The sequence below is a fragment of the Lepidochelys kempii genome, chromosome 4, assembly GCF_965140285.1.
Source record: "Lepidochelys kempii isolate rLepKem1 chromosome 4, rLepKem1.hap1, whole genome shotgun sequence".
Lineage (NCBI taxonomy): Eukaryota > Metazoa > Chordata > Testudines > Cheloniidae > Lepidochelys > Lepidochelys kempii.
The window spans coordinates 32,199,654-32,212,583 of record NC_136383.1 but is presented as its reverse complement, the minus strand read 5'-3'; the positions used below and the strand labels follow the sequence as shown (position 1 = coordinate 32,212,583).

The following is a 12,930-nucleotide window of genomic DNA, read 5'->3' as shown; positions in this document are numbered from 1 at the left end:
TTCCTTGCAACTCACTGGTTTTGATTCCAGAATCTACACTCAGAGTGGAGACAGTGAGGAGTTGTGGATGTAAATATATGTAGAAGAACGGAAACAGAGTTTTAATTGCCCTGTACAACAGGTGTCTTTCCAGTGAGCAAATGTTTATCTCAAAGAACGCAGCAATATCCCAACTGCCAGCTGAAACAATGAGGAACATCCAGTCCCAATTCCCTTATGATATATTGGCATGGCTGCAACACTGAAGGCCAACACAATGAACGTGCTGAGGCAGGCATGTTCCCTGAAACAAGAGTGAGGAATGCACAATGGCTTTTTTTAAAAGCATCTGTGAACATTTATTTTCTAAAAAGTCATGACAAGTGCATAAATTCTCCATAAATAAATACTTTATTGTGTGTGGGGTTGTGTGTGTTTTACTGGCTTTTTAGCCTCTTGTACCTAGAACAAGGTTTGTGTGTAGAGAAGTAATGTTATATACCAATATCTATTCTTCCTAATTGTTGGGTCTGACAAAGAGACAATCATTCCAAACCTCAATGGGTGGGGCTTTAAGCCATAAAGAATTCCCTAACCTCCAAGCACACTGGTGACCAGTTCAGTCCCTGGCATAAAATAGAATAGCTTCAGGGCTGCTCTAACCTATGATACCTACTACAGCTCCCCAGTCATTGAACTGGCTAGAGTTCACTGCAGCATACAAGCACTCTACCCACAGACCCTTCCCACCACCAATAAACTTCCTATGCCAATGGGCCACATAGAGTGATTATACAGACTCCCTCACAGTCGGGGAATTCCCCATAGTCCCATGGTTCAGAGTGGCCTGAGCGGATAGGGTTTGGCCTGATGTTTAGAAATAGAGGAATAAGAGAGGGTTAAACCGTACAAAGCTGCAATTTATTTAGAATATTCAACTGCAACGCAGAGGCTAAGTGATGATTCATTACTCTCAGGCTGCTGCATGCACTGTTCTGGGGATGTTGCTTTGACAGAATCCACTATAAAACTTGACAGTGAAATGCAGGGAGAAGGGGAAAAGAAAACAAGACTGATTAAATTTCAAATAGCCCTTTGGATATTTTTACACATTTTGGGTGTTTGCTCAGGAGCTGATACACAACTGAATTTTAAAATGTGGTATTCATAACACTGGAAGCATGACAGTAATTTGAGAATAAATGCGGACAGCTGGCGAGAAGAAGAGGGAAGGATTGGAAAATTCACTCTGTGAAACCGGTCAACAGCTTACTAGCTGCAGGCATCACAGCATGGGTGACTTTGAGCTATGTTTATAAACAGGATGCAAGTATCATTGGCAACTGAGAAGCAAAACATTTTTTCCTGCTGCCTGCAGATAAACAAAACAAAGATTTTCTAACCAGCTGCAATTTGCAATCAGAAAGACTCTCCCCTCAGCAACAGGGTTACCTGCCTAGGCCTCTTAGAACATAAAGCAGAACTGGAATATTCTTTCACAAAAATGTCTGCAACTTCGTTTCGCCTGTTCTCACACTCCAGAAATTTTCTGGGGACCGTATATTTCACTGTAGGCTCACAGGAAATCACATTTTCACAGTGTAAATAGTTGTTCCTCAAACATAAGACCATTTTTAAATAAACCTTCACCAAAAAAGGAAACACATTTTGAACTAACAAAACATGAATACACTCAAATTTTGAAAATGTCTACTTTTGCACACTCTTGTCCTACTGACAGCCAAATTGATACTTAGAGTCTAGATTATGGTACTTCCCTCCTTATCCACATTCTTGCTGTTTCCTGTTAAAAATAAGGCCCTGTCTATACTTGGAATATTTGTACCAATGTAGCTTCCTGACTGCAGACTTTCAGGATGGATGTATTGCACCTGTGCAAAATGGGGATTGTACTCAAGTGGCTTCTTCTGATTTGAAACCAGCGTGGGTGATAAAGTTTTGAAACAGGACGTGCACAGCTTACGCTGGATTCAAACCAAGGGAAGCCACATGAATGCAATCCCCATTTTGTACAGGTGCAGTACATCCAAACTTGTGCATCTGCAACAGTAAGAACATCCCCAGTACAGATGGCCCATAGTTTAGTTATGTCTGCAAATGGCTGGAAGAAGTAACAAATCCCAGGCCTACAGAGATTCAGCATTCATGGTTAAAAAGACGCTAACTGGGATAATTTGTAAACTCAGGCTTACGTTAGTACCCTAGGTTGGATGTATTCTTGGAGATTTCATCACATGACAATCTTTAATTAAAGATTAATCTTTAATTCCTGGAGACTCCAGGCCAATCCTGGAAGGTCGGTAACCCTGGGAATATTTTCTGGCTCAGTGCTATGTATGAACAGCAATAATAGTGTTTTAGGTTGACTTCTGTGTTTAGAGATCTTCTCTCCACTGGGATTTTGCTAAGGGAAACCTTTTATTTCAAGAAACCAATGCACTTGTGTCAGAGAAGTAAGAACAATATTTAATAATGATCATAGGGAAATGAAAGAATTAGCTATCTGTAAAATAATCTAATACAAATAAATAAATAAACAAACAATAAAAGAGCTCTTTGTGGCTCAAAAGCTTGTCTCTCTCACCGACAGAAGTTGGTCAAAAAAAAAAAAAAGATATTACCCTCACTCACCTTGTCTCTGTAAAATAATCATAATTTAAAAAAAACACTAAGACTTTCATAAACTTTACTACAACAGTGTTTTGTGGGTCACAAACTTTGTTTTATATAGCCTGCCAGAAATATGATCAAACAAATGCTTCATAGTTTGCAAAACCTCCTCCTTACAAAGCAAACGCTTTCCCCGGGGAGAGAGGTTTGAGCCATACAAGATTCAATAATACAAAATGAAGCAGCTTTTTCTATAAGGATTAGTCAGAGGGCTTAGTAATGACTCCAAACTGGATTCCTGTAAACAGTACCATCAGCAGATTAGTTAATTTTGTCTGAAAACCACTCAGCTGGAATGCTGACAATTAGAGGCACTGCTTTCTGAGAGCACAACAACAGACATGATTCCCTGCTTTTACAAACAAACTATATCCAGTTGTCCTTTTAGGCATTATACTATGGTTCATTTGGTGCCAGAGTGGCTGATTTGTTAACTAAAACGTTTATTTACAAGTTTGAGCTATCTTAGGTAATTATATGGCCCCGTCACCATACTATCTGAGTGCCTCAAAATAAAATATTTATCTGCCCAAACCTTCTGTGAAGTGGAAGTACTGTCATACTCATTTTACAGATGGGGAAATTAAGGCACAGGAAGACTAAGAGACTTGCCCAAGGTAATACAAAGTTTGTGACAGAGTAGAGAACTGAACTCTGTTCTCCTAAACCCTGGGCAAGTGCCATAACCACTGGATAATCCTTCCTCTCCAGAGCCAGGATCCAAATACTTCTTTTTAAAAATTACACAGAACAATGGCATCCCACGGACATAACACCACATATGGAGAAATGGTAACTGAAAAAGTTAGTTAAAAATTAATAATTAAAAAGTGTTAAATTGAATGAGCCATCAGTCACCTTTTACTAGACAATCAAAATTGCTCAGGTTGATTTGCTGGGACAATTTTCAGTGCAAGCACTCTGTCAATTATTACAAGAGGTGTATACAATTCTTATGGAAACAAATGCTTCATCTGAATGAAATGTGCTGCAGACTTACAACTTGTGATTTAACATTAAACAAACACTACAAAACAAATGCTGTAAACACATTTACCTATCTTGCTAATAATATTTTAGATTTTTAGAGGGAAAATTGTAAAAAAGACAGTTGGCTTGTTACTATGTATGCCCTGTTTATTTTTCAATAATTATGCAGTTAGGGAAGTCAATTTCACTTTTGTTATCACGTTCAGGTTCTTAGTGCTACAGTATTTTAGCTTCTAAACAAGGCATGGAAATGTCTGTTAAAAAAAACAAAAACAAAAGCACCTTTAAATTATAGCCCAATGACAACATCTGTCACTGAACTCATGAGATAAAATCCTGGCTGCACTGAAGTCAATGGCAAAAACCCCATTGACTGCAAGGAGCCACAATTTCACCCATGGGCCTCATCTCCATCTATTTTCCATCACACCCAGTTAGAGCACTGGTCTCCTCTCCGTCCTCACTTATAACCTCACCATGAAAGAGTCTTCTGCCTCCACTTCCTCTTCTCCCCCAGCCCTTTGGAATGGCTTCCTAATTCATCAACTCTCAATCTCATTTGATATCTTAGCTGAAAATAGCTCTCCCTTGCCCCTCTCTCTTACTAGCTGGGGAGAGAGCAGTTATTTCATACAGTTGGAGAATTAAATATTTTTTCCACAAAGCATTTTGGATTAAGTTTGTAAGAAAGATGCTATACAAAATAGTAGACTAATCCCAAAATGTGTTGAGCAACTTTCAAGATCAAGCCATATATCACATTTTATTGAATTGTATTATTTCAAAACCCGTATTGTATGAGCTGTGAGTTAGGAGATTAAACCTTTTTTTTTTGGACGCAGAAGTAAGTAGATTTAAGGAAGAGATACTAAATATATGACTATAATTTTACCTTCTTTCAATGCAGTTTCCTAAATTATGATTATATATCCTCATGCATGCATACTTTATATCAGAACTAACTTTCTCAACTACTGAAAATTAAACCTGCATTTTTATCACCAGGCAATCCAGTTAGTAGTCAGTTTTCAAAAGGAATTTAACACTCTTTGCCTGATGCTTCTACCAACACTTCTACTTTAATCCTTATTTAAATAGAGGGGAACATTTTCAAGAGGTGCAAGTTACTAAACCAGTTCAACAGCATTCTCTAAAACCACATTTTTGGCGGTTTGGCAGTTATGACATAATAAAGTCAAAATAATCAAAGCATATTTTCAAAGAACAGCACAGGGCTTTTGCTGTACAACGCCCACTGAAGCATCTGGAGTCCTGTGGCTAAGATGCCACTCAGTTCAGAACCTACAGCCCAACAAAATACTACATGGCAGAACACAATTTCCCATTAAAAATGGAGACAAGGAACCTTACAAATATTCCAGATATAGCTTCCCTTTTAGTATGAAATTCACTCAATCATAGAGGAACCTGCAAGGATCTGCACCACTGCAGTCTTGCAGTAGGCACTGGGGAAGTAACTTCAGAAGTGCCTCTGAATAATATGCCATTGTAGGCAGAGCCACAGATATCAGAGTAAGGTGAAAACACTGGTGGGAAACACCTTCAAAAAGGGCACATGGAGGAACAGTCAGTATGAAGGAGCTGCAGTAAAGCCCCAAACTGAACAGGCAACAGATTATGCACCTGTGAATTCCATCACTCAGCTCAGCTCAGCTAGAACTGGGCTCATTCTATCAGAGGCTTTGTGCAAGAGGGGTGAATTTAAACTCTTCTGAATATACAAGTCATGAAGAAAATTTGACCAGGCATGAAATTTTATTTCTATAAGAAAACACAGTAGCTGCACTTTTAAGAGTGTGTCTACACTACAGGCCCCACAGTGGCACAGCTGCAGCTATGCTACCGTTAAGTCCCTTAACATAGACACTTGCCATGTTAATGGAAGAGGTTTTTCCGTCGATGTGGGTTAACCACCTCCCCAAGGAATTGTAGCTAGGTTGATTGAAGAACTCTCCCATCAACCTAGGTGCATCTAATCTACTGGGGATTAAGTGGGTTTAACTGGAATGCTCAAAGGTGTGAATTTTTCATACCTGTGAGTGACATAGCTAGATTGATCGAAATTTTAAGTGTAGACCAGCCTCAATAAAAACTAAGATCCCTCTGTTCTTCTAACAATGTTTCACTTCAGAACATTCCACTAAACAGCCTGCAGAAGTTAAATTAAATTAAAATTAAATTAAGACCATAACCCTGTAATCTGATTTGCATGAGCTAGCCTCTGCACTCCACAGAACACAAGTTAGACTGCAGAATAAGGGTTTAAATTAGAATCCAAGTTCTCCACATGTGTACAGCTTCCAGTGAATTTCAAAGGAAAGGCAGGCATGTGAGGGCAGAGTTTTATCCCAGGTTTGGGGTTATTTTTGGGTGGGTGGGGGAAGAGGAGGGTACAGGTTTCAGGGACTGAGGGAGGAAGAATGGGGGAAGGGAGCAACAACCATTAAATTATTTTTGTATATTTCTGTCATTTCTATACTTCTCTCCTCCAGTATTTCTAGAAGGAAGCAATACAAGTTGCAGTCAGGCCTTATCTAGACTAGGATAAAAAGCTGTGTTGTTAGAACGTGTTACATGTAGGCAAGGTACACTGCCTTTAACATGTGCTAAGCTAATAGAATTTAAGCATAGCAAGCAGCCTAGTCTTTAGTATGTGTTGGAGTATACATTGCTTTGACAACATTAGACTTTCAAAACACAGACAAAGCAAGTTGTACTCTTAATATGTGTTAGCTAGTGAAGGTAAACCCTGGGAAGGAAAAGCTCCTTCCCAGGGTTTAACTCCACCAGCACACATTAGCAAATACACCTTCCTTCCGAGTGAAGACATGGCCAGAGACCATACTGTTTTCCTGTACCTCATGACAGAGTGTCATCCATTTTAGTCCCAGTTTAAAGCCAGTGTTCATTCTGTTCATTGCTTTCAACTGACTTTATGAACACTGCATCAGGAAAATTCAGTTAAGGGAAACTTTGCATATGTTAATTAAATAAACCAAACATAATTTTTACACTTCCTCTATGAATGTGTCTGTCATGTGTCCCAGACACACATTTTGTCCTTGAATAGGTTGAGAGTTGAGCGCCAACATTTTGCGAAGCTTCATCAGAGCAAACTTTTTAAAAGAAATTGATAGACTCTTTAATAGCCAAAATTTAAAAACATCCTGACAGTGGAACTTGTCAACTACATTTGTCTCCTTTCTTCCAGATTATTAGTACACAGTCACATAGTTACCTTGGGCTATGTTGTCTACAGAACTGTACCTTTCAACAGACCTTTCTTTTAAAAATAGCATTTTGACCCTTTTTGCACAGACAGTGGCTTGGGTTTTTAAAAGAGATTTCTTAAAGGGATACTAACTTAAAATACTGAGACAGAAGAGTGATTTTTTTAATTTTCTCATTTTACAGGTAACATTTAAGGTTAGTACAAATGAAAGTAATTAATAATTACAAGTTTCTAGCCTTCAGTTTGTTTACTTAGTGCATTTAACAGCACTTTGTGCACAGTCCATTTAATTGTTTCCCTGTTGAGACAGTCAGTTTCAACTTTTTTTTCTGTGGATTTTCCCACACATGACAAAGAAAAGCCATTTTAAAATACCAATTGAATGAACATAAATTGACAGGGGGACTCAGGAATAGGTGTGGTACCTAAAAACTATACTTTTTTGGGAGGGGATTTAATTGACTAATTTTTACAAGTTTAATGCCCTTTGAGAATACAGCAATGGGGCACCACAGCCCTCAAAAGGGCGACCCAAATGGATTTCCCCAACAGCTTCAAGATTAGAAGAGAAAGAAAAGAGGGGACACCTAGAATGCTACTACCTTAGGGCAGGGAAATCAGGAGCAGGAGTCACATCATGTAATTGGACATGGCATTTCCTAGCTACTAGTTCACCTCAAATAGAAGAAAAATGAAATCCACAATACAGATACCTTCATATATCTGGAACTATCAATGGCCTTTAGTGTTCATCGTAGGGTTCAAAGGCTCCCTTCTCTCTCACCCTTGTCTCCATTAAACTTCCTAATCTCAAAGCCTCATTCTGCTACAGCCATCAGTTCCCTGGTGAAGAGCTGAACTCCCTTCAAAGCCTGTCAGCAGCACTCGGACATCCATAACAGTCACCTGGGGCTGCGGGTGCTACCTTCGCAACTGTCCTCATCCAGAAAGCAGCATTCCCAAACCTGATCTCCCACATAGCAATGCTCCCATTACCGTTTATATTACAGTAGCTCCTAGATGCCCAAGTGAAGATAGAGGCATCACTGTGCTAGGTACTGTATAAACACGTAGCATGAGATGGCCCCTACCCCAAAGAACTACTGACAGCCTCAACAGGCAATGTAAACAGTAGCAGACAAAGAACGCAAAAGCAAAACATAAGGTATATAACTAGCAAGCTGTATGCTTCTGTTTATTAGTTTCCCCAATACTATTCCCAAACAATTCCAGACAAAGTAAGCAGGGAGGGAATTCTGACATTCCAGATGCTGCAGTCAGATCCTCACAGCAGGACCCTTGCATCTATAAATAGGTCAGGCTGCAGCAATCAAACCTAGACTACCAGGTCACTCTTTGCTCAATCTTTTAGCAGTTCTCAGTCCACCTTTAAAACATGATTATATTTAAAAGCTGAAAACAATATTCCATCTGAACTGGTCCTAATCAAAATGAAACACGGCCAATGCACCCTTCCTAATTTGAGTATAGAAAATACAAAAGACAGTATTTGAGTTAAAGCTGCATTGTCAGCATGGCTAACTTGTATATTTTTTGTGTAAAAAAAGAAAAAAATCATTTTGAGAAATATTGAGAAATATCTTCAAGATTTTACAATATTATTAACACTCCCCTGCAGTGCTGAAAATTCAGAAACAACTGCACTATCTTAAAAAGAAAAGGAGTACTTGTGGCACCTTAGAGACTAACAAATTTATTTGAGCACAAGCTTTTGTGAGCTACAGCTCATTTCATCGGATGCATCAAATGAAATGAGCTGTAGCTCATGAAAGCTTATGCTCATATAAATTTGTTAGTCTCTAAGGTGCCACAAGTCCTCCTTTTCCTTTTGCGAATACAGATTAACACGGCTGCTACTCTGAAACCTGCACTATCTTAGTGTTTATGAGCCAGAAATTGGTAAGGATTATGAACAGAAACTGAACAAGGTGACTGTAATTTTCACAAATAGTGTAGTTTTATGGTCTACTCTGGCTTTAGGTTGAAACAGTAAACAAACGGGGAAAATTAAATATGATGGTAAAAAAACTTCAGTTTCAGTAATCTACTGGGTTTGTACTATTAATTACAGCAACAAAAAAAGCCTTAAGGCGAACCCTGCCAATATGCTTTTAAGAACCATGGTCAGGCCATTTTAACCTTAGACGTCTTGTCTTTTGCTGATTTAGAAAACTCGTTTCAGAGTAACAGCCGTGTTAGTCTATGCTCAAATAAATTGGTTAGTCTCTAAGGTGCCACAAGTCCTCCTTTTCTTTTATTTATAAAAATGGAATTATTTACAGGATTTCTTTTTTAAGTTCAGACTTTCCCCTTCTTCAGCATGCTCCTCACCACACCCCTCTCTCTCTCTCTCTCTCCAAGGATATTTATCAACAGACAAATAACACAGTTGTGCCAAATCAACTGTTAATCCTACAGATTGCACTGATGATTCATCATCAACCTATCAGGGAGCAGGGCAACAACGCTGAAGGAAGTAGAAAAATCATAAAGGCTGCGCTGACGGACGGCTTCCTGACGTGAGCTTTCACAAGACCGATGTTCTCCCTCTGGCCGGCTTGGCGCGCTATCCACGTCGCTTGAGCCTGTTGAAGTTCCGCTCCAACGAAAAGCGGCGCGCTCCCCGCAAGGCAGACTTCCCCGTAGCAAAGCGCGGAACGCTGCTGCCAAATGCCTTTGCCTCAGGTGCGCCTGAACCGCCACGAGCGCCGCCCCACGCCGGGTTCCTGTTCAAAGCAGGCGCTTGTAGCCAGCCTCTCTCCCGGGGAAGGATTTGGCGGGGCGTGAGTTTCAATGAGTCCCTTACAACCTCGCTTGTTTCACTGGCCTCCCCCTGCAGCTGGAGCCCCGTCAGCCCCGCACACAAAGCGGAGCGGCCAGACCCGGGGCCGAACTCCCGCTCCCCAAGCCTGGCCCATCCTCCGGGGCTGCACCTCCCGCGGCTGGAGCGCGCGGTTCAGCCCCGGAGGAACTTTCCGCCGCCCCCTGTGCGCGGGGGCGGGGGTCCGCGCCGGGGGGGTCGCAGACCTAGGACCCCCCCCCCGCCCCGCCCCGTACGCTCTGCTTCCCCGAGCTGCTGCTGCTGCTCCCCGGGGACAACGGCGCCCGGCCCACGGGCGCGGCGCGGGGCACGAGCAGCCCCGGGAGCCCGGCCCGAGCGCCGCAGTTGCCCCAGGCAAACTTTCCCCGCGCCGCCCGCCGCGCCTCACCTGGGGAGCCGGCAGGGGCCCGGCCGGCAGGGAGCGGCCGCGTCTGGCGGCGGACAGGGGCTGCTGCCATCTCCCCCCGCCGCTCCGGAGCAGCTGCCCTGCCCGCGGCAGCATCCCGCTTCGCCCGCCGCCTGGGGCGCCCCTAGGGCAGGCTCATGAGGCGCGGCGGCTGCACCCGGCGGCGTCCCGCAGCCCGGCCCCGAGACTCGGCGGCTCCGCGGGCTCGTGCCGCTGAAGGGCCGGCGAGTTAAAGGCGAGGGCGCTGCCTCCGGATCCCAGGTTTTGGTTTGGCCGACAAAAAGCCAGTCCCCGGGCGGCCGCTGGTGGGGCCACGGAAGCGGCTGCGGGCGGCCCCCAGGCACCGAGCCGCGGGGCAAAACTCTCCCTCCGCACAGGCAGCCTAAAGGGGGCGCGGGTCTCGCAACACAATTTTTCGGGGGCCTCCGAGTGCGGCCACTAGCTCTTGCTGGTGGCCGCACCGACCGTTTCCTCTAAAATACTTGATTGACTTTAGGAAAAGTAATTATAAAGGTACGTGTACACATCCAAATCCCGGTCGTTTATTATTGTAGGGGTGGGGTGGTGGTTGGCAGAGTCAATAATAAAAATAATGCTGTGGAAAGCGATATTTGCATATTGGTTAATGTTTTGCAACAAGCCCCAGGGCAAATTAAGCCTTGGAGGGGGAATCAGCGAGGGCCAGGCGTGACGGGGGGCCGGATGCAGAGCCAGGGGAGGTAGCGGGGACCAGGAGCAATGAGGGTGGGTGATGAGTCCTGCGGCCCGAGCCAGGGTCGGCAGCTGTGTGGCTGGGGGTCAGGTTCTGTGGCCACAGCTTAGTGCCCAGGGTCAGCACCGGCTGGAGCCCAGGTTAGCACCCAAGGCTGGGGTTTGGGGGGCCAGCACCTGGGTCTAGCCCCTGGGTCCAGCAGCCAGGGCTGGAGGTTGGAGCCTGAAGCCCCGTGGGCCTGGCCAGAGCTGGGGGTCAGTACCTGAAACATCACAGCTGGAGCTGGGTGTTGGTGTCCCAAACCCCATGGCTGAAGCCCTGGTCTGCACAGCCAGGCTCCCTGAGTCCTGCCACCTGAGCCCGCCACCCAACCACCCCAGGGTGGAAGCTTGAGCTCCATTGTGCCGCCGCCTATAGGTCAAGAACTCACCTTGCTCCTTCAGCGCTGTGCCCCACCTGTCTCCAGAGGTGGTGCAGGGTGGCGCATCCCTGAGCAAGAGGAAGTGAGGGAGGGGGGCCGATGCTTTCCCCCATCCCGTCACCACACAGGAGGTCTATGGCTGCACAAAAGGCCTCCTGGTGACTGCATTTGAGTAATGCTGAGAACTGGGGGAACAGGCTGCAGGAGCCCTTGGGGCAGAGGCTGCACAGACCACCTGCAGGGGCCAGCCCTGTCTCGCCCACACCCGGCGCTCACCCACGGGCCAGGGTCTGCACATTTCCCATGCTCCTCATCGAGGCACAAGCTGTGCGTGCCTCAGGAGACCCCTCCCTGACTTTTGGAGCCCTTCGTCCCTCCCTGCTATTGTCACCCTGTGCAGTCCGCCTCGCTAGAGGGCAAAGAAGGGAAAGCGCTGGCAAGGAGGAGGGGCTGAATGGCATTGTTAGATTAATAGTACGGCAATTTCTGCTGGGAATTGTTTGAGGATCTAGTTTAGTGTAAGTGGGAGAATAGTCCTGCTATTGTGGGGAACTTTCCTGGCTTCTGCACTACCCCGGTGAAGTGGTCTAGCGAAAGGATCGGATTCCTCGCTTCCACATCCTTTACCCAGTGGCCTCTCTGCCCTTGAAAACTCCCCTTCCACTCTCCTGTCTGGCAGAATCCTCGTAATCCCAACAAGGCTGGGCCCAGGATTCTCTGACCTTCTGATCATTACATACAATTTGAAGCAAATGCAAGTTCTTTAATCAACAATTAATTTTAAAAAGAATAGGGGAAAATGGGAAAGGTTAAAGGAAACACATCAACCCGTTCTGTGGCAGGGAACATCACAAACAGTGTCTCTGGAATGTCCGGGCAGTTCACAGTCTGTTCCTTGTAAGTCCCAGGCCACCTTCTCAGGCCCTGGCTGTGCTGCAGGGATGCTGCAGGTTGGACACTCGCTCTGGTGGTGGCCACAGGCTCTCAGGCTCTAGGTGGCAAGGCCCTTCTTCCCAGCGTTGCCCCCGCCCTGTCAGGGTTACCAATCCCCCTCCAAGTCTGGCCTGCAGAGCCTCCTGGCTGAGGCATCTCCCTGTGCTGGGCCCACTGCCCAGAGTCCCCCCTCACTCTACCCAGCTGCTCACAACACCTGGCTCCAGCTCCACTGCCTCAGCTCCAGCCCCACTCTGCCTCCAGCTCCCTGGGCTGCTTCTCTGGCCCCTCTGGCTCTGGTTGCTACAGCTCTGCTCCCAGGACAGGTCTGCTCTGCAGGCTGCTCCCAGCACTGACCTGCTTCATGGGCTGCTTTTCTGTCCCCTCTGGCTCTGGTTGCTGCAGCTCTCCTCCAGGGCAAGTCTGCTCTCTCTGGGCTGTGCCTCTGGCTTTGGGGCTGCAGCTCTGCTCCCAGCACAGGGTCTGATCTCTCTGGGCTGCTTTTCTGGTCCCTCTGGATCTGGCACAGCTCTACTCCCCAGCTCAGCTTGGGTCCCTGCTCTCTCCTTAGGTCCGCCCCACTCTGTCTGACCCAGGACAGGACCTCCCTGGCCTCCTGACTCCTTGATTAGTCTGCCCACCCTGTCATTCAGGCTAACCTGGAACATTGGCCTCTCCCATTGTTCCTAGGGACTGTCAGTCT

At 45.3% G+C, this 12,930-nt stretch overlaps 1 protein-coding gene across 2 annotated transcripts in view; it reads right to left on the bottom strand.

Moving 5' to 3' along the window:
• MCUB (mitochondrial calcium uniporter dominant negative subunit beta) overlaps positions 1-10,473 on the bottom strand; it is a 73,249-nt gene extending 62,776 nt beyond the window's left edge. The window contains exon 1 of one of the 2 annotated variants that reach the window (XM_073340881.2): positions 10,144-10,473. In XM_073340881.2, coding sequence (XP_073196982.1) covers positions 10,144-10,257 — 114 coding nt within the window. In that variant the 5' untranslated portion in view covers positions 10,258-10,473. The remainder of the gene's footprint in view (positions 1-10,143) is intronic. The other variant, XM_073340883.2, reaches the window with a different exon arrangement.
• Between the last annotated feature and the right edge of the window lie 2,457 nt (positions 10,474-12,930).